The sequence below is a fragment of the Lactuca sativa genome, chromosome 5 (assembly GCF_002870075.4).
Source record: "Lactuca sativa cultivar Salinas chromosome 5, Lsat_Salinas_v11, whole genome shotgun sequence".
Lineage (NCBI taxonomy): Eukaryota > Viridiplantae > Streptophyta > Magnoliopsida > Asterales > Asteraceae > Lactuca > Lactuca sativa.
The window spans coordinates 315,538,134-315,559,402 of NC_056627.2; the positions used below are offsets into that span (position 1 = coordinate 315,538,134).

Consider the following 21,269-nt stretch of genomic DNA (forward strand, 5'->3'; position numbering starts at 1 on the left):
CGCTTTGAAGGTCAAAAGTACTCAATTCTCCAACTGTCAACAGGAGATTGACTCTCTTCGATCTGAAAGAGAGGTGGTTAAATCGTGTGTTTCAGATGTCCACTCTGCTATCTCCAACATCCTTGAAGCACATGACCCAATCATCAATTATTCAGTACGCCGTACCCTTGCAGAGAAGCTCGCTCCCGCCCTCGCCCTACTCAGCAAAATCGAAGGGCTCCTTGATTTCGTGTCCATTCTAAAACAAGGGGGAGAGAAGGAAACAATGTCTCAACCAACTCCTGCTTCAGCAACTCACACAACCGAACCTCCTCCAGTAGGCCAAGCCTCCGGTTCTGGTGTGAAAGACAAAGGCAAAAAAAAAAGATTGCTGAGGAGAGTGAAGATGATGATAAAGAAACAATTGCCGACATTCTGAAGCGGCAAAGTCGAAACAATGAGGCTGACATCATTGCTCATGTGGCAAGAGAGGCTGAAGAAGCCGAACGTAAATAGAAGGAAGCCTACGACCTTCTTGAGAGCAGGAAAACTCTTTTTCCTTCCTGGACTCTTGAGAGGCTGATTAAGGAAGCCATTAACACACCAAGTATCTTGTGGCTGGAACCTGTGATCTCTTTAGATCGTTCCAATACTGTCGACTCACAGTTCGACATGCCACTGACCCGAAAGGCGTTTGTTTTTCATGCCTTTGACAACGTTGTAGAGTTCCCTCATCCTCATCCACAGGTTGATCGGGACGTAATCAATTTCTATCTAAAGGCTGCTCAACCCCAATATCAGAATTGGAGCGCTCAGAAAATTGTCAACGTTCGGGTCTTGAAGCCGTACAGTGAAGGTAACTTCATCAATGTTCGCTTCAAGGTACTTCAGGGATCTGCCAAGACCGAACATGCCATCTCACTTGCAGATCTTCCCAACCTTAATCCCCATGATTGGATTATCTTGCACAACATCCTCCTCACCAACGAAGCTGAATACGGTCCGATCATCGACCATTTCAAGAGGATGCTCGTGTGCTACATCATGGAAGTTGCATTGATGGATCAGGAGATTGCGAGCGTATTTAAGAAGAAACCTACAATATCTCCTGTTGGCTCTGCCAGTGATCTCAACATGATGTAGATGGGGAAGATTGACCCGAAGAGAAACTCTGTCATGTTTACCAGGAACGAAGGACAGAAATGTCTTTTTGCCTTGGCAGACAAACATCTCTATACCACTGCATGTTTGGAATACGTTTTGGGGATCATCCACAGATGCAAGCAGAACACAGCGGATGATATCAAGTACTTTGATGATATGATTCAATGGTACATTCGGTCCAGACAGACTATCCTTGCTCTTATCACACGTCTGTTTGATACCGTAAAGAAGGCTCCCGCTGCTGGCCCAAGCAAGAAGAAGAAGTAGTCTCGCTCCAATTTGACGCAAAGGGGGAGATTGTTGGGTCGTGTTTTGTGTTATGTATTGCATCTATTGGGCTCGTTAGTTAGTCCATTATGTATATCCGGTATGGGCCTGTCCATCCGTGAGTTTAGTAGGGTTTAGTTTATATATAGGTGCTTGCATGCTCCTAGAAAGTAACGATAGAATAGAACGATCAGAGAGTTATTATTCAGCAAGTTTATTGTTATCGTTCTTGTAACCCTAGAATCCTTTACAGCGGAAGTTCTTAGTCGAGCTCTGCTGAGGATTGAGTAATCTAATCATTCGACACATCTTGATTCATACTTGGGTTATTTATTGTTTATATATTCATCGCTTACCTGTTACATAGATCTAATCGATCATCAAGTTAATTAATAACTTATCACCAGCTTCTGCCCCGAGGGGTTGAAGGTGAGATATGCAGCAGGATGTTTATGAGACCGAGCTAGGGATTGGTGGGAATCCGTTGGTGACTCGCTGGGAGCCTCGGCTGTCGAGGCTATGACCTGGTCGGACTTCGTGACCAGGTTCAGGGCAGAGTTTGCACCGGCTGTCGAGCTTCAGCAGTTGGCTAGAGAGTTCTTGGACATGAGACAGACGACAGAGACTGTGGCGGAAATCACCGCCAAGTTCTGGGAGAGAGCATTGTTGGTGCCCCAGTATGCAGGAGATAAGGATATGAGGAGGACCCGCTATCATGACATGCTACGAGCCGACATCCGGGAGCATGTTAGCTTTTCAGCTTGCCCTACCATGGAGTCCATGATTGCCAGGACGAGGGAAAAGGAGATTGATTTGGAGCACATTCGGAAGAGAAAGGCAGAGACGGGGCAGGTGGTTGGGGCTTCGGGGAAGAAGCCCAAGGGATCAGATGGTAGGCCGAAAGGCCAAGGGGGGCTGGGCCGCTGCGGAAAATGCGGCAGGTCGCATGAGGGAGCATGTAAGTTGGGATCATCAGGCTGCTACAAGTGCGGCAAGGCGAGACACTTTAGCAGGGATTGTACTGCCCCTGTCTCGGTTGTTCAGACATCTGAGTTGCTGTGTTTCCACTACAACCAGCGGGGCCACAAGAGGGCTAACTGCCCCCAGTTGACGACAGCATCAACGCCAGTGAAGGCGCCAGCTCTAGCGACTCTGAGGATCACAAATGGCTGGCAGGGCAAGGCAGAGGCTCCAGTGGTGAGGAGTCAGGCGTTTCAGCTAACGACAGAGGAGGCACGCGCCACACCCGATGTAGTGACGGGTATGATTCTTTCCCTCTATCTTATTTTTATGATGTTATGATATTAATATGTGCTCTGTGTATATGCGTTAGGATCGTTCCATGTGAACGGTATTCCTGTTCAGGTGTTGTTTGACTTGGGTGCCACCCGATCATTTGTTTCCCTTGCGCTTAGCAAGAGGTTTACTGAGTCTTCGGGCATGTTGGATTGCCCTTTAGAGGTAAAGATTGCCGATCATCGATCGGTGCAAGTGTCGGCAGTATTTCAGGGATTGTGTCCTAAGGTTATTTGAGGAGCGCTATTTGGTGGATTTGGTTCCCATCCCTTTGCGGGGGAACAAGGTGATTATAGGCATGAATTAGTTGAGCCCTAATGGGGGCGGCGATAGATTGTGCGCAGCAGTTAGTGCGGATCAAGACCCCAAGTGGGGGAGAGTTGGTGATCCACGGCGAGAGGCCATAGCGTGGACCCACAGTATGTTCAGCAGCAAGGGCTAGGTGCTACCTTCAGCAGGGTTGCGCGGGATATGTCGCGTACGTTATGGATACCCGGGAGGCGGCTAAGGCAACGGTGAGCGAGATTCCAGTGGTGCGAGACTACGCTGATGTGTTCCCGGAGGAGCTTCCTGGAATACCTCCGGAGCATTAGGTAGAGTTCAGGATCGACCTAGTTCCTGGTGCGGCTCCGATAGCCAAGGCACCATATCGGTTGGCTCCTTCCGAGATGCAGGAGTTGTCTACGCAGCTACAGGAGTTGCTAGACAAGGGATTTATTCGACCGAGCAGTTCACCCTGGGGAGCCCCAATCCTGTTTGTGAAGAAGAAGGACGGGTCACATTGGATGTGTATTGATTACCGAGAGCCGAATAAGGTAACAGTGAAGAACCGTTACCCACTCCCGAGGATTGATGACCTCTTTGATCAGTTGCAGGGAGCATCTTGGTTCTCCAAGATCAATTTGCGTTTAGGGTATCATCAGATGAGGGTCCGAGAGGAGGATGTACAGAAGACCGCGTTTCGGACGCGTTACGGCCATTATGAGTTCATGGTGATGTCGTTTGGGCTCACCAATGCCCCTGCCGCGTTCATGGACCTCATGAACAACGTATGTAGACCAATGTTGGATCGGTCTGTGATATTTTTCATTGATGACATCTTGGTTTATTCCAAGATGCAGGAGGAGCACGAGGAGCATCTGAGAGAGGTTTTGGAAACCTTGAGGAGGGAGAGCTTGTACGCCAAGTTCTCTAAATGTGAGTTTTGGTTGTGCGAGGTGCAGTTTCTTGGGCACCTTGTCAATCAGAATGGGATTTCAGTAGACCCGACCAAGGTGGAGGCCGTGATGAGATGGGAGGTTCCGAAGTCTCCATCCGAGATTTGGAGTTTCCTGGGATTAGCAGGCTACTATCGGAGATTCATTCAGGACTTCTCCAAGATAGTCGTACCCATGACGCGGCTGACTAAGAAAGTCGTGGTCTTTCGATGGGGGCCTGAGCAACAGGCAGCATTCGAGGTTCTGAGACAGAGATTGTGTGAGGCGCCAATCTTAGCCCTGCCAGAGGGCGTAGACAATTTTGTGGTATATTGTGATGCATCCATTTCGGGGTTGGGCGCGGTACTGATGCAGAGAGGTCATGTCATTGCCTACGCTTCGAGGCAGCTGAAGCCTCACGAGGCGAACTACCCGACGCACGATTTAGAGTTGGGGGCGGTGGTCTTCGCCCTCAAAATTTGGCAACATTACCTCTACGGGGTTCGGAGTACCATTTACACGGACCACAAGAGTTTGAGGTACCTCATGGATCAGCCGAATCTGAACATGAGTCAGCGTCGGTGGCTCGATGTGGTGAAAGATTATGATTGTGAGATCCTTTACCACCCGGGAAAGGCCAATGTGGTGGCTGATGCGCTTAGCCGCAAGGCGGCGCCGATCAGGGATGTTTGCATGCGGATGACAGTGGTGACCCCGCTTCTGGAGCGGATTCGGGAGGCCCAGCAAGAGTCCATGAAGGAGGAACATCGGAAGAGTGAGCGCATAGTGGGTCAGGTTTCCTCCTTCGACTATGATAGCAGGGGATTATTGTCTTTACACTGTACGGTGTGGGTGCCGTACCTCGGGGGCGTGCACCAGGTCTTGATGGAGGAGGCGCACAAATATCGATTCTCCATTCATCCCAGGGCGACGAAGATGTATAGGGATCTTCGTCTGGACTATTGGTGGCCCTGCATGAAGCGGGATGTGGCTTGGTACATCGAGCGGTGTTTAACCTGCAGGAAGGCTAAGGCCGAGCATCAGAGACCGCACGACAAGATGCAGCCGTTGGATATCCCGTTGTGGAAATGGGAAGATATTAGGATGGACTTTATCACGAAGCTACCCAGGACCGCACGGGGAGTGGATTCTATATGGGTCGTCGTGGACCGGTTGACCAAGAGCGCCCATTTTATCCCAATTCAGGAGAGCATCTCGGCCGAGAAGTTGGCCGACATCTATATTTGGGAGGTAGTGGCGCGGCACGGGGTGCCCGTATCAGTGATTTCAGACAAAGATGTGTGATTTACTTCCAGATTTTGGAAGAAGTTCCATGACGAGTTGGGTACTCGTCTGCATTTCAGCACCGCTTTTCACCCGCAGACGGATGGTCAGAGCGAGCGTACCATCCAAACGTTAAAGGATATGCTGCGGGCATGTGTTCTGGATTTTGGAGGTAGTTGGGATACCTACCTCCCGTTGGCGGGGTTCTCATATAATAATAGCTATCATGCAAGCATCGACCGCCCTCCCTTCGAGATGTTGTATGGAAGGAGGTGCAGGACCCCAATATGTTGGGGAGAGGTTGACCAGAGGGTCATGGGAAGCACCGAAGTGGTGCTCCAGACGACAGAGAAGATCCAGCAGGTCCGGAGTAGGCTCCAGACTGCCCAGAGTCGGTAGAAAAGTTATGCCGACAAGCGTCGTTCAGACTTGGAATTCCAAGTCGGGGATATGGTTCTCCTGAAGGTGTCGTCGTGGAAGGTCGTCATCCGATTCAAGAAGCGAGGCAAGTTGGGCCCGAGGTTCATCGGGCCATTCAGGATTGTAGCCTGGGTGGGCAAGGTGGCGTATAGGTTGGATCTGCCAGCCGAACTCAGCCAGATCCACAGCACTTTCCACGTCTCTCAATTGTGGAAGTGTTTGGTAGACGACTCGGCAGTGGTGCCTTTGGAGGATATTCAGGTCGATGACAGCCTAAATTACATCGAGCGGCCTGTGGCGATCCTCGACATGAAGTCAAAGGATCTAAGGAACAAGAGGGTGGAACTTGTGAAGGTGCAATGGCAGCATCGAAAGGGATCAGAGTGGACTTGGGAGCCGGTGGAAGAGATGATGGAGCATTACCCCGAGCTGTTTCAGGATCGAGCAGCAGACTTCGAGGACGAAGTCTGAAATAAGCGGGGGAGATTTGTAGCACCTGGTTCCTGGTACGTACTCCTTGTGATTAATATTTTAATTTTATGCATTTTTGCCTTGGACTCGGTGAGTTGAAGGACCAACTCGCCGAGTAGGAGCGGGATAAGGCGCGGGGTTTGAACTTTGTACTCGGCGAGTCGGTCCTCGGACTCGGAGAGTAGACACTGTTTGGACAAAAACCCTAATCCGGGGGTTTGCACCCTATTTAAACGCTCTAACTTGGCCTCCTTAGTCCCTAACACTTCCAGAGAACTGTAGAAAGAAACCCTAGCCCCCATATTGTTCTTGAGAGTGATTTTGGCTTTGTGGAGAAGGTTTGGAGCTTAGAGGAAGGAAGAGGAGGTTGAAGTGTGCAAGAAGGGGAGGTAGATCCGGAATCTACACTGTGATAAGCTTCCATTCAGGTAGAAAAGTTCTTAGCTTGATCATTAGTTCATTAGATCCCCTTTTTGTCCCAAATTGGTGGTTTTAAGCCCTAAAACCTCAAATTCCATGTATTTATGCTTTAAGTTCTGAAAGGACTTCAGATTGGGATCTTATGGACATCTTAGAATTATAAAGTCTCTGTGGTTGGGATTATTAAGGTCCCTATTGAGTGTATGACCCCTTAAAGAGCTTGGATTTGCCTTCTTGAGCTCATAGGGCCATGCATGCACGTAAAGTTTGCAACTTTACGTGATAAGCATCCCCTAGGAGCATAAATCTATGGGTTAGAAGCGTTCCATGTCTTAGTTTTGGTCTGTATGGGAAGTGGGTCGAAGGGACTCGGCGAGTCCCAAAGTGGAACTCGGCGAGTTCTATGAAGATGGTCTTAGACTCGGCGAGTTGGATGAACAACTCGGCGAGTCCTGTGAAGATTGCCTGGAGCTCGCCGAGTTGTTCTTCAAACTCGACGAGTCATATGAACTTTCACTGAGTAAGAGGGGTTTAAGTGTCGAAGGTCCAACCCTTCGTATCTGCACGTGGGATTAGCAGTGTAACGTAGTCCCAAAACCCCAAATCCTCTTGCGGGATGTTCTGGTGAGGATTGGAAGCGAGTAGGAGATCTGCTCGTGGAACTCGGCGAGTTGCTCTCGGACTCGACGAGTCGGATCACGAGTTGGTTCCATAGTCTCGAGTAGTGAGTCAAGGGTGACTCAGTGAGTGGAAAGAGGGACTTGGCGAGTAGGACCGGGTTAGTAGGAGAAGGACTCGGCGAGTCTGTGCCACGACTCGGCGAGTCCATTCAGCTGGAAGTTGACTTTGACCAAGGATTTGACCTTGGACCAAGGATGGGTCAGTCAATTGACCTAAGGGTATTTATGAGTGGCTAATCTATGTTTATGGGTTTGTAGCCGGAGGATTACCGGTGCAGCAGCCAGACGTCGAACAGTCAGACTTTCGGTAGCTACTCTTCGAGGTGAGTTTCCTTCCAGTAGTAACGGGTCTAAGGCACCAAGGCCGGCCCGATTAGACGATATGCTAGTGTCAGAGTGTGGGCAGAGCCTGTATCTCATGGTCGAGTTTGATTATGATATATGCCAGTATGATAGATTTGTCTATACTCGTTTGTCTGTGTGATACTTGTATGTTATGGATTAGCAGCTGAGTGTGGTCGAGGCCCGTATCTCTCAGATAGCGGAGTGTGGGCGAGGCCCGTATCTCCCAGCTAGCGGAGTGTGGGCGAGGCCCGTATCTTCATGAGTGTGGGCGAGGCCCGTATCTCCTAGCTGTTCATTGTATGTTTGTATGGTATGAGGTATTATGGGGGAACTCACTACGCTTCGTGCCTACAGTTTTCAGTTTTGGTTTCAGGTACCTCTTCTTCGAAGGGGAAGGAGCTGGCGCGGTAGCGGCCCATCACACACATGCCTCGTATTTCGCACTATGAGATCTTCCTGGGGATTTGTACTCTGACATTATTATGTTTATGAAAATGTTTTCCACACATGTGATATCTTTTATGAAATGTTATGATCGGTGACGCTTTTACTTCTAAATGCTTTACTAAGTATATGTTTTGAAAATGAAATTTTTGGCTCGTATTTTTGGGATGTTACAAAACTACTTTCCCATTCAATGCATTTGTATACTCAATAAATGATTTGTTCTCTACAAACTTGAACGATAATTCTCCAACTACAAATAAGTTTAAGAAAGCTTTTTTTATTCTTTTCTCATCATGCTTCCAAGTCCCAATACTATTCTCTCCGTTTTCATCTTTTTTGAAATTTAAAGTGGTTTGGTTTTCTAGTTTTTTTTCTTAATTTTTTGGGTTTATTTTACATCTTTCCGTATGTTTAATCATACTAGACGTACTGTTTGCGTCAGATTCAATTTTGAGCAAAGTTCCACATTTTTTGCATTTGCTATGTCTAACTTTGTCAATATGAACTACATCATAATTGTTCCAACAAGTAGCCCTTTGGGCATATTTCCTTTTCTTCGGCTTTGTTGCTTGACTTGTTCCTTCAACTTGTGTGTTATCAACAAACACATCTTCATCATCAATCTAAAGCATAATAACAAAATGGATTCATCATCAATCTAAAGCATAATAACATTTAAATAAATTCATCAATATGGAATGAAACAAGTAAAAGAACATATATGGTTGTTTTCATTAAATTCTCTTATTCAAGGTCAAAGTCCCCATTGCTTGGATTTATAGAAAAAAAGTTAACTGTTAACATAGCACATTTAAATTTCAATTGATAACATACATAATATCACATTGAAAGATTGAGTAGTAGATTAACACATCCAATTTTCAATGAGTAACATACAAAATAACACATTGAAAGATTGAGTAGTAGATTAAGATACAAATACTTACTTGTGTTTCTTGATTTGGAACCCAATTTTCCATGAATTGAATGGAGTTTAATCACAGTAGAAACTAGAAAACAAGATGAGGAGACGATTCACAGAAGTTTGAAGTAGGGAAGTCGATCAAAACCTAATGTCGATCAAAGCATACTGTCCCAAGGAGCAAGTGTCGATCAAAGCCTACTGTCACAAGGTGCAATTGTCGATAAAAAAAATTTAGGAAGGAGCAATTTGCAATCAACTGTCGATCAAAGAAATTGTAGCAATCATCAAAATTGTCGCAATCATCAACTGTCGATTCGGTGTAATAGGATATGCGATTTGGTGCAATTGGATTTGGTTTTTTAGGAAGGAGCAATTGGATTTGGTTTTTTTGGGTAACGTCACAGAACTGAATACGTAATTGTGCTATGGAAAAAAAACGACTCTTCATATTCGGTTCGGTTTTTTTGGACTGAATAAGCCCTTATTCGGGTAACACGGACCGAATAACCCGAAAACCGAATAAGCCTTAAATAGATACCCGAAAACCGAATCGAATTGCTTATTCGGGTCTAATTCGGTTCGGTGGTGTTCGGTTCTCGGTTTGATTTGGGTTTTCGGCCCAAATTCTCATCCTTACAATGGTAATATGTGAACAGATTAACAAGTTAAATGCTTAAATGTGTACAGAAAAAGAAATTTATCTAAATATGAACAAAACGAAAAGTTAATTACCCTGACAAGTCATTTCCCCCACTTTTAATAGCGATTTTATTTTTCATATTTGTTTGTTTTATTTTTTCAAACGTTATTGTTAAAATATCCATAATTTTCTAAATATAAATTAATTGATTAATTTTAAACTTTACTTTTTAATTAATAAATATGTTTTTGTTTTGTGAAATATTTCATATAGCCTCTTTATATATATATATATATATATATATATATATATATATATATATATATATATATATATATATATATATATATATATATATGAATACGTAATTGTGCAATGGAAAAAAAACGACTCTTCATATTCGGTTCGGTTTTTTTGGACTGAATAAGCCCTTATTCGGGTAACACGGACCGAATAACCCGAAAACCGAATAAGCCTTAAATAGATACCCGAAAACCGAATCGAATTGCTTATTCGGGTCTAATTCGGTTCGGTGGTGTTCGGTTCTCGGTTCAATTTGGGTTTTCGGCCCAAATTCTCATCCTTACAATGGTAATATGCGAACAAATTAACAAGTTAAATGCTTAAATGTGTACAGAAAAAAGAAATTTATCTAAATATGAACAAAACGAAAAGTTAATTACCCTGATAAGTCATTTTCCCCACTTTTAATAGCGATTTTATTTTTCATATTTGTTTGTTTTATTTTTTCAAACGTTATTTTTAAAATATCCATAATTTTCTAAATATAAATTAATTGATTAATTTTAAACTTTACTTTTTAATTAATAAATATGTTTTTGTTTTGTGAAATATTTCATATAGCCTCTTTATATATATATATATATATATATATATATATATATATATATATATATATATATATATATATATATATATATATATATATATATATATATTTGTTTTTAAACATATATAATATTTTTAAAGTAAATAGTATAAGTAAGGAGGACCTTTTAAAAAAAATAAAAAGAAATATTACTTAGCAAATAAAAAACAAAAAAAATCTATGTAATGTAAATGTTTTAAAATTATTCTAACTTTTTACCACTTTTTAATTAGAAGTTAATAAGCTTTTAATTTTTTTAATACGACGTTTTAAGCTAGTATTTAACGAAAGTATTTTAAAATGTTATAAAAAATATTAATTTGTCATAAAAAATCTGTGAAACACTATAAAAATGTTGTAAAAGAAAGTTTAGAAATAAATGTATGAAAGTTATAAAAAACAATTGTATGAAAATGTAAAAAAAAAGTTAAAAACTTGTAAAAAAAATTAAAACATTTATAAAATATTTGGTTTAAAAGCACTTATATTAAAATTATATGAAAGTATAAAAAAAATTATAAGCAAAGTTTAAAACATTGTATTAGAAAAACCTATAGAAAAAAATATCATAAAAATATTGTAAGAAATTATAAAAAATTTGTAGAAAAATGTTCACATTTAAATAATTTTTTTTCTGTACATATTTAAACATTTAACTTGTTAATATGTTCAAATGTTACCATTGTCACCTGCTATAGTAGGTGACAATGATAATATGTAAACGCATTTAACAAGTTAAATGGTAAAATATGTACAAAAAAAGTTACCTAAACGCGAACAAGACGAAAAGATAATTACCCTTGCAAGTTATTTTCCCTATTAATTAATAAGTAAAGAATGTGGAAATAATAGTTAAAAAATGGAATGTAAGCTTTTGGGAACGACGAATGTAGCATGTGACAATGTTAATATGTAATCACATTTAACAAGTTAAATCGTCAAATATATACAAAAAAAAGTTACCTAAACGTGAACAAGACGAAAAGATAATTACCCTCACAAGTTCTTTTCCCTATTAATTAATAGGTAAAGAATGTGGAAATAATAGTTAAAAGACAAAATTTCACAATTGGTCCCTGTGGTTTAAAGAATATCGCACTTTGAGGACTTCCTAGCAAAAAGTCACGCGAATGGTCCTTAAGGTTTCAATTCATTACGCGATTGGTCCTTGACCCTAACCCCGTCACTTTTGTAGCGTTGGTGCAGGGGCAATTTTGTCTTTTCATCTCGCAGTCACCATAACCAAATGGAACTTTGTTTGCAAAGACTTCAACAAAAGACTGATTTTTATATAAAATCACAAATGCAGGGACTTGTTTTTTCAACACCACCAAATGTACAAAAATAAGGGTACGATGTCTTGTTCATCTGATTATCAGGATTGGGAACGAGATGAACAAGAGTTGTCGCTGGGAGCTCCTCCGGCGTTGTTTGATCGAGAAAGAAGGGAGAAGATCGGAGGCAGCAGCTGGTTGTGATGGCAGTCAAGTGGTGGTTTGATGGTTCAACAATCGCGATAGGAGGGAGGTCGGCAGCGCACGGCTGCTCTGGCGGCTCCATTCTTCTTCTGGTCCGATCGTGAAACACAAGAGGGGAAGGACAGAAAACGGGATTCTCCGGTCTTCGTCTTTTCGAGTAAGGAATGAACGAAAGAAGGAATCGAGGGGGGGGGGGGGAAGGGTTCTTCATCTCCTATTTGGTCGAAGAAGGCAAACACAGAGGCAGTCAATTGACGTCGACCACCACGGCAGCAAGAGCTGCTCCGACGGTCTCTTGTCTGTTCGTTTCTGGCAACCACGAAAGGATAACAAAAAAAGAGGTAGTGGTCTTCGTCTGAGCGAGAATGAAACGAATGAAGGAAAAAATTAGGAGGCTTTCGGTGGTGGATTACAAATCACAAGAAGGGGTGGTCGATTTCCGACAGTCTTCAACTTCGATTTAGACATCGATAAGGCCAATTCGGTGGTAGAGGGTAGACACGATTCACACCGGGGTGTTTGGATTGTTGTTCTAATCTACAAGAATAATGGAAGAAGGAGAGAGGCTGCCATTTTGAGAGTTGTGAAAAGGTGATCAAATGAAAACATAGCAAGATCTGATTTTCCTGGACAAAATTACCCCTGCACTAACGGTACAAAAGTGACGGGGTTAGGGTCAAGGACCAATCGCGCAATGAACTGAAACCTTAAGGACCATTTGCGTGACTTTTTGCTAGGAAGTCCTCAAAGTGCGATATTCTGTAAACCATAGGGACCAATTGTGAAATTTTGTCTAGTTAAAAAATGGAATGTAAGCTTTTGGCAATGCGAATGTAACAGGTAACAATGGTAATATGTAAATATATTTAACAAGTTAAATAGTTAAATGCGTATAAAAAAAATTTATCTAAACATAACCAAGAGGAAAAGATAATTACCTTGCAAATTATTTTCCTTATTAATTAATTGGTAAAGAATGTGGAAAAAATATTTTAAAAAATGGAATGTAAGCTTTTGAGAATGACGAATACGGGTAACTGTTTTTGTGGGTCGAAGGCAATCAATCACTAAAAACGTGAATTAAAGGCAAATTGCAAGCAATTTGCAGGCAGATAGATGGACTAGACGACTCATCACTTTAAAGTTTAAAGCATAGAGGAGTAAAGAACCAACATTTATGCTCATCCACTCGTCCTTCTCTCTCTCTCTCATTACTCACGCATCAGTTTCTCTTTCTCCTCGATCTCCGTGCTCCGCCTGCCTTCGTCCGTTTGTCTGTTTCAATCTAATTTGTGCCTTCACAATTTGCCAGATAATTGTAGGAAAAAGCTGCAATCTTTGTGTTTCTTGACGTTCCAGATCTGTTCATTAGTGTGTGGAAGGATTAATCTGATCTGGGTCAGTTTCATAATTAATCAACTTTTTTTTTCTTTGAATGTAATTACGTGCATGTCTGTGTAATTTATCTACGCCAAATTGCTGAGGTTTCTTTGTTTTTTCTGTTCTCGTTTTGCGATTTGCAATTCGAACACAATGTGTTTGCGTAAATGACAGAACGAGTTTTTGGTCTTGTACGACAGGTGAAATTCCCAATTGTGCAAACCCTGAAGGTCTATTAGTGTATCCTCTTCCATTGAAGTGTCAGAAACGTTAATTACTGGATTCGAGACACTGCAGATATCTTAAAACTCACAGGAAAAGAACCCTAAAGCAAATGACTTCTTGACCTTCTTTTGGTTAACAAGTTGTCCCACGACAGATTCTCAATGCATTGAACATGACTATCTTGGGTACCCAATAAGTATTCTTGTTGGGGAAACAGAATGGATTGAAGTTCTAGTTTTCACTTTGTGAATGAAGGGGAAAGAAATAACACACTTTACCCCTTTGAACTTAACTTCTATCTGCAGCATTCACCATAAAGCTCTGTATGTGAAAGGAAAAGGTGTTATCTCTTGCTGCTTTTTCTCGGGTCCCAGATACATTTCCCTGATCTGAGATTCGTTATAAAAGCATGCAGTTAGATAATGAAAACCTAGCACGTGATAATTCTAGACTGATATACATCGATAATCCTCAAAGAACCAATGAAGAGTATGAATTCACAGGAAACAAGATCACCACTAGCAAATACACACTTATAAACTTCTTACCCAAGAATCTCTTCATTCAATTTCATCGAGTGGCTTACATATACTTTTTAGCCATTGCAGCTCTCAATCAGCTTCCTCCTCTTGCAGTCTTTGGAAGAACAGTCTCTCTCTTCCCTCTACTTTTTGTTCTCACAGTCACTGCTATAAAAGACGGATACGAGGATTGGAGAAGACACAGATCTGATCGAAATGAGAACAACAAAGAATCCCTTGTTCTTGAATCCGGAAACTTCCAATCCAAAAGATGGAAAGACATCAAAGTAGGTGAGGTGGTGAAAATTAAAGCTGATGAGACAATCCCTTGTGACATGGTGCTGATGTGGACAAGTGATCCTAGTGGCATTGCTTACATACAAACCATGAATTTAGATGGAGAGTCAAATTTAAAGACACGTTATGCTAGACAAGAAACATCCTTAATGCCATTAGGATCAATATCAGGGGTAATTAGATGTGAACAACCTAATAGAAACATATATGAGTTCACAGCTAATATGGAGTTAAATGGTCATAAAATTTCCCTAAGTCAATCAAACATTATCCTACGTGGATGTCAGGTGAAAAACACAGAGTGGGTTATAGGTGTTGTTGTGTATGCTGGACAAGAGACAAAAGCTATGCTAAATAGTGCAGTTTCCCCTTCAAAAAGAAGCAGACTTGAACAAGCAATGAACTCAGAAACTATTTGGTTATCTGTTTTTCTATTCATATTGTGTCTTGTTGTTGCTATTGGGATGTGTTTATGGCTGATGAGTCATCAGGATGCAATTGATACGATTCCTTATTACAGAAAGAGCTATCTTATAAAGGGGAAATTTCCAGGAAAACCGTATAAGTATTATGGGATTCCTATGGAGACGTTTTTTGCGTTTTTGAGTTCTGTTATTGTGTTTCAGATAATGATTCCAATATCTTTATACATCACCATGGAATTGGTTCGATTAGGTCAATCCTATTTCATGATAGAAGACAAACACATGTATGACAGCAGCACAAACTCAAGGTTTCAATGCAGATCCTTAAATATAAATGAAGATTTAGGCCAAATTCGTTATGTGTTTTCTGATAAAACTGGAACACTTACTGAAAACAAAATGGAATTCAGAAAAGCATCTGTTTTCGGGAAGCATTATCATAATCCACCAATTGTGGATAAAGAGAATCCAGGTTTGACTTTTTGACTTTTGACTTTTGACTTTCTTTTAGTAGTTTTATTTTAGAACATTCTTTTTGTAAATTTATAACATTGATGTTTCCACAGAAGCAGACATGAAAGGAAAGAAGATAAAATCTGATATCACTGTGGATCCTGACCTCATGGGGTTGCTTCATAAAGGGCTAAATGGGAATGAAAGAATTTCTGCTCATGAGTTTTTTCTAACACTAGCAGCATGCAACACTGTGATTCCAATTCTTAATCAAAGTAGCTCACAAGGGTCCTCCATGGGGACTGAAATTCATGAAGATCTTGAAGCTATTGATTATCAAGGAGAATCACCTGATGAACAAGCTCTTGTAGCTGCAGCTTGTGCTTATGGATACATTCTTTTTGAAAGAACATCTGGTCATATTGCAGTTGATGTCAATGGTGAGAAATTAAGGTAGAAAACTCACTTGATTACATGTTTCATGTTTCATGTTTCATATCAACATATCATCATAAACTAAAACAAAATGTCAAAATCTTGATGTGAAATGTAGGCTGGATGTATTAGGGCTGCATGAGTTTGACAGTGTACGAAAAAGAATGTCAGTGGTTATCAGATTCCCAAACAATGAAGTAAAGGTATTGGTAAAAGGGGCAGATACGTCAATTCTCAGCATCTTGAGGGACAATTCTGGAAACGATAATGACTTAAGCATCATAACACAACACCATTTGAACGAGTATTCATCAGAAGGTCTTCGGACACTTGTACTTGCTTCTAGGGATCTTACAAATCAAGAACTTGAAGAATGGCAATCAATGTATGAAGATGCCACCACTTCATTGGTTGATAGATCTTTGAAATTAAGACAAACTGCATCACTTGTTGAATGTAATTTACATTTGCTTGGAGCAACTGGAATTGAAGACAAACTTCAAGAAGGAGTTCCTGAAACTATCGAGTGTTTACGTGAAGCAGGAATCAAGGTTTGGGTTTTGACTGGAGATAAACAAGAAACTGCAATTTCAATTGCTCTTTCTTGTAAGCTTTTGACATCAGATATGCATCAGATTGTTATAAATGGAACTTCAGAGACTGAATGTAGACAGCTTCTGTCTGAATCAATGGCTAGATATGGTGTTAAATGTAGAGATTTGAAGAATAATACTGAAAGTGATGCTGAAAACATAGAAGGAGAATTGGCATTGATAATTGATGGGAATAGTTTGGTTTACATCTTGGAAAGAGATCTGGAATCAGAGGCATGAAGTATTTTCTTTTTGTCTTATTTTCATATTTCATAAAATAATTTATCATTATTTCATGACTTCTTAACATTTCTTTTTTTTAATTGACAGCTGTTCAATCTGGCAACATCTTGTAGAGTTGTTTTGTGTTGTCGAGTTGCACCCTTACAAAAAGCTGGAGTTGTTGATTTGATCAAGAGTCGAACTGATGATATGACGCTAGCAATAGGTGATGGTAAGTTAGTCTTTTTTAACTATATATATATTTAAAAAAAAAAAAGACGTTTTTATCCTTCCAAAATTTCGTCTTTTTATATTTATATTAACAAGAATAAATTTTTTAAGGTGCAAATGATGTGTCAATGATCCAAATGGCGGATGTTGGTGTTGGCATATGTGGGCAAGAAGGACGCCAGGCTGTCATGGCTTCAGATTTTGCAATGGGACAATTTAGATTCTTAAAAAGACTACTTTTAGTACATGGTCATTGGAATTATCAACGCATGGGATATTTGGTTCTTTATAACTTCTACAGAAATGCTGTTTTTGTCTTCATGCTTTTTTGGTAAATACTCATATTATATCCTTCTCTTTACGACGTATATAAATATAAAAATGTTTGATTTTGTTATGTTCAGGTATATATTATGTGCAGCTTTTTCAACAACATCTGCACTTACTGACTGGAGCAGTGTGTTCTACTCTGTAATTTACACTTCAGTCCCTACAATTGTGGTTGGAATTCTAGACAAAGACTTGAGTCATAAGACACTTCTTCAGTATCCAAAGTTGTATGAATCTGGACACAGACAAGAAAGCTACAACAGTTGTCTTTTTTGGATGATGATGGCTGACACCATATGGCAAAGTCTTGCACTTTTTTGTGTTCCAAGATTTGCATTTTCACAAACCACAATTGATATTTGGAGTATGGGTAGTTTGTGGACTGTTTCAGTGGTCATTTTGGTAAATATACATTTAGCCATGGACATTCAAAGATGGGTGCTTTATACTCATATCTCAATTTGGGGATCTGTGGTTATGACATATGCTTGTGTAGTTGTCTTGGATTCCATTCCTGTTTTCCCTAATTACGGGTTAGTTTTACAAACTTATATGTATATATTTTTATAATAATAAGGAACTAATAGTGGTTGTTTTTTGTATTTTTCAGGACAATATATGAATTGGCAAAACAACCTACATATTGGCTATCGATTTGGCTTATAATAGTGGTGGCATTACTTCCTAGATTTATAATCAAAGCTATGCATAGAATGTTTAGGCCTTCGGATATTCAGATAGCTAGAGAAGCTGAGATATTGAGAAAAAGAAGATTCTTTTATGGATCAAGTACGCTTCGAAGATCTAGTGACTAAAATTGATTGGGTTTTATGTAGTATGTGGGGCCCATATGGTTTTGAATTCGAGAGAGATTAATAAAAATAGTAAGTTTAGTTATAAAATTTTCATATAAATGTTATCAATGGCTGATGATTTGTTTTCAACCTTTTAGGTTGGAAGGTTGATAGAGCAAGGGTGATATTCGGGTTCGAGAATTGAAAAGGGCATTTTGGTCATTTGGTTGATACATGTAGTATTGGATTTTTGTTTTGGAAATAGGGACATGAGGGGTACAGAATATGTGTTGGGCAGTGGTGAAGAGATAGAGAGAGGAGGTGTGTAAGGGTTTTTATGTAAAGTAGTAGTTTCTTTTAGGTGTAGGGTTGTAACAAAATGAGACAATGATTCTTACTTAGTTAATGAGGAAATATGTAGACAGTGTTTCATCTATTGAGAGAGGAAATAGAGGAGGTATGTAATGGTTTCTTTTAGGGGTGTGTATGGGACGGTTTGGTTCGGTTATTGGTTAAAACCGAACCATAACCATTGTGATTGGTTAATGCATTTTGGTAACCATTGGGTATGGTTAATATTGGTTATGGTTAATATGGTTTTGTCGGTTAACGATTTTGGTTAATGGTTAATATTGGTTAACCATAATGTTCAACATAATATAAATGGTGAAAGTATATTGGCATAAGAAATGAAAAGAGAATACAAAAAAGTCATTTTCGTCAATGTTTGTAATCTAGCTTATAGTAATAGAATAAAATGTGTGCCTTAGATAGTCAGAGTGAGATAACATATAGTCACATTCAAAATAAAAAATTATTCAATAAAAATATAAAATATTAAACAAAATTGACATTAATAATTTCATATATTGATAATTGATATTTATATTAAAATAAATCCAAACAGTTATACGTTCAATATGATTAAATCAAAAACTATAAAATAAAATTGCTAGACATTCATATTATGTATTATCAGGATAAAAGAAAAAGCTAATCACTCATATACATTCAATGTGATTAAGTCAAAAACTGTAAATAAAAAAGCCAAAAAAGTGTTAAAAAAATAAAAATAAATTCTTGCACAAAATCAAGAAGTATAAAAAACTTTAACTTACCTAGAAGTCTTGATTATAAAGTGAAAAAATCTTTCGAACAAAACTATAAAGTCAAAATAATCTTCGATTATGATTAACGGTGTGAGAAGCCCCCAATTAGGATTATGAGTGTAAAGATTAAACTAATTGTGAATAATGTTTATAAATTGTAGAATTAGCCAATTAGAAATTACATTAATCAATAATTTAACTCAATGCATCATGCATGATTTGAAGATTGAGTGTGTCTGTGTGATCAGCCTTTGATGGTTTTTTGATTGTTCGTTCGTCTTTTGATAAGTGTGGATAAATGCATTATATTTTGAAAATTTAATGGGTCTTAAACAAATTTGACTACATTTATTTATATATAATCTATAATTTTTATATATTAAAATATAAAGTTAGCGATTCGGTTAATAATGGTTCGATTAACCTATAAAACCATAACCGAACCGTTAGTTATCGGTTAACAAAATTTGAAAACCAAACCAATGGTTTTTAAAATGGTTCGGTTATATCGGTTAATTTGATTTTGGTTCGGTTTTTCGGTTATCATGCTTGCCCCTAGTTTCTTTAAACTTTTGTTAGATTTCAGTAAAAAATGGCAACACCATTTTCTCAAAAAAATAAAAACTAAAATGTCGTCAAAAATTCAATTAATTTCATGACTTACATGCCATATTTTATTGGATCTTACATGCCATATTCTAAGAGATTACATTTAAACGGTAAAATTTCTTGATAATTTTGTAGAAATTGCAAAATATCCTCTTAATAAGAGTAAAAAAAATGAGATGATGGTGATTTGCAATTATGACGACACACATGCTTCTACTATTTTTCAATATCAATCAATGAATACAACAAGGAATTATACCCACTTTTTCCTTTTTGACCCCAACAACAAACCAAAAATCCAAAAGCAAAACTTCAACTTAATTATTTCAATTCTTCGAATCATTTACCCCACAAGGACTTGTCACCTTTTCTTCTTCAGTTTCTTCAGCATTTCCCCCCTAACAAATTCGAATTTTCTTCATTTAGTAATTAATCATTGAGGATAAATATAATTCATAGAAATTTATACGAATTCATGATCATGATCAAGAAAATTCAAATCAGTTGCTGATTTATGACTTACCTGGGGTTTATCTGGTTTGGTCTTCTCCTTCTCTCTCAACGATCTGACCTTTTCTTCTTCCGTCGCCTAACAATTTTGAAGTTTCTTCATATAAGTTATTGAACTTGATAATGGATTACGAGTATAAATGATACAAATTCACGATTGTGTTGATGAAAATTCAACTTAACTACTTGCCTGTGATTTATCTGGTTTGATCTTCTCATGCTCCTTCTCTCTCAATGATTTGATCGGTAGTATCCTCTGAAACACACAGTAAAAAGGCACGGTTATCGAACTGAATTTTTTTGGGATTGTTTTCATGTCTTAAACTTACGTTGCATAAAGATCTGAGCTCGTTTAATCTATAAAGCCGATCCACTTCAATTTCAAGCGCCTTCTGAATCTCTCCTCTCTGATCGAGCTCCTTCATCTTCGTCTCCATCATTAACTCCCTGTCTCTGAGCATCTTCTCTGTTTTCTCTCTGTCGGACCTCAACCTCTCCATCTTTTCCCGAATGGCATTCAGTTCCTCAGCCAGCGAGACTTCAAATTCCTCGATTTGCACCGGAGCTGCAGCAACAGAAACAGCACAGATCGAAGAAAGATTCGGATCCAGATTAGAAGTAATATTTCGTTTCTCATTCTGATTAGGATTCTCCTTGTTAGAATCTTCAGAGATCTCGATCCATCCATGCTTTAGATTTGGCTTTTGGTAGGTGTTTCCAGACGGTGGAGGATGTACATTCGACGGGGATCTGATCGGTTTAAGAGGCTGTCTGCCGGTTTTTGGCCGGACTAGAGGGTTTCCTGTGATCGGAGATTGAACTGTTGGCATTATCGACGAGAATCTTGAGCTGTGATGAACAAAGCTGAGAGAATGTGTGTGTGTGTGTGTTTTAAAATAGGAAGAAGAGGGTGTTGCAGAAAGGTGTTTTGAATTTGAAAGTAACCCAAGCGGGACTAACGGCTATTTCATTTCCAAAAAAAATTCTAATTTTTTCTTGAACTTCTTATTTCAAATTTATCAGTGTCAGGTTGGATTCTCCAAAAAGAACAAAACATTAAATAATCTCTCGATTCTATAAAGAAAAGAAATATTCTATTCGCATCAATATAAAAAGTAAGTAAAACAGATCAAAGAAGGTTATTGTATTTTTAATTGAATTGGATCTAGAAAAATAGTTGATTATTTAGATACGTGTACTATTTATAAGTGGTATATGTATTACTTTATCTATT

General features: G+C 39.3%; 2 protein-coding genes across 2 annotated transcripts; one reads left to right on the forward strand and one right to left on the reverse strand.

The window, feature by feature from the left end:
- The first annotated feature begins 12,999 nt into the window (after positions 1 to 12,999).
- Positions 13,000 to 18,284, forward strand: LOC111887958 (phospholipid-transporting ATPase 1-like). The gene is made up of 9 exons (XM_052763547.1): positions 13,000 to 13,299; positions 13,482 to 15,221; positions 15,316 to 15,655; positions 15,756 to 16,464; positions 16,561 to 16,684; positions 16,795 to 17,014; positions 17,088 to 17,546; positions 17,624 to 17,897; positions 17,966 to 18,284. Exons 2-8 carry the CDS (start codon positions 13,916 to 13,918, stop codon positions 17,826 to 17,828), a joined length of 3,363 nt encoding a protein of 1,120 aa, XP_052619507.1. The 5' UTR covers positions 13,000 to 13,299; positions 13,482 to 13,915; the 3' UTR covers positions 17,829 to 17,897; positions 17,966 to 18,284.
- A 1,427-nt stretch (positions 18,285 to 19,711) lies between these two features.
- Positions 19,712 to 21,027, reverse strand: LOC111887997 (uncharacterized). The gene is made up of 4 exons (XM_023884121.3): positions 20,365 to 21,027; positions 20,226 to 20,291; positions 20,049 to 20,114; positions 19,712 to 19,923 (listed from the first exon to the last, which is right to left on the reverse strand). Exons 1-4 carry the CDS (start codon positions 20,863 to 20,865, stop codon positions 19,852 to 19,854), a joined length of 705 nt encoding a protein of 234 aa, XP_023739889.1. The 5' UTR covers positions 20,866 to 21,027; the 3' UTR covers positions 19,712 to 19,851.
- Between the last annotated feature and the right edge of the window lie 242 nt (positions 21,028 to 21,269).

Coding starts and splice junctions, on each gene's coding strand:
- LOC111887958 (XM_052763547.1), top strand. CDS start 13,916: ATGCAGTTAGATAATGAAAACCTAGCACGTGATAATTCTAGACTGATA. Junction 16,465..16,560: donor AAAGAGATCTGGAATCAGAG/GCATGAAGTATT, acceptor TTTAATTGACAG/CTGTTCAATCTGGCAACATC. Junction 17,547..17,623: donor CCTGTTTTCCCTAATTACGG/GTTAGTTTTACA, acceptor TGTATTTTTCAG/GACAATATATGAATTGGCAA.
- LOC111887997 (XM_023884121.3), bottom strand. CDS start 20,865: ATGCCAACAGTTCAATCTCCGATCACAGGAAACCCTCTAGTCCGGCCA. Junction 20,115..20,225: donor TCAAACCAGATAAATCACAG/GCAAGTAGTTAA, acceptor CAAAATTGTTAG/GCGACGGAAGAAGAAAAGGT. Junction 19,924..20,048: donor CCAAACCAGATAAACCCCAG/GTAAGTCATAAA, acceptor CGAATTTGTTAG/GGGGGAAATGCTGAAGAAAC.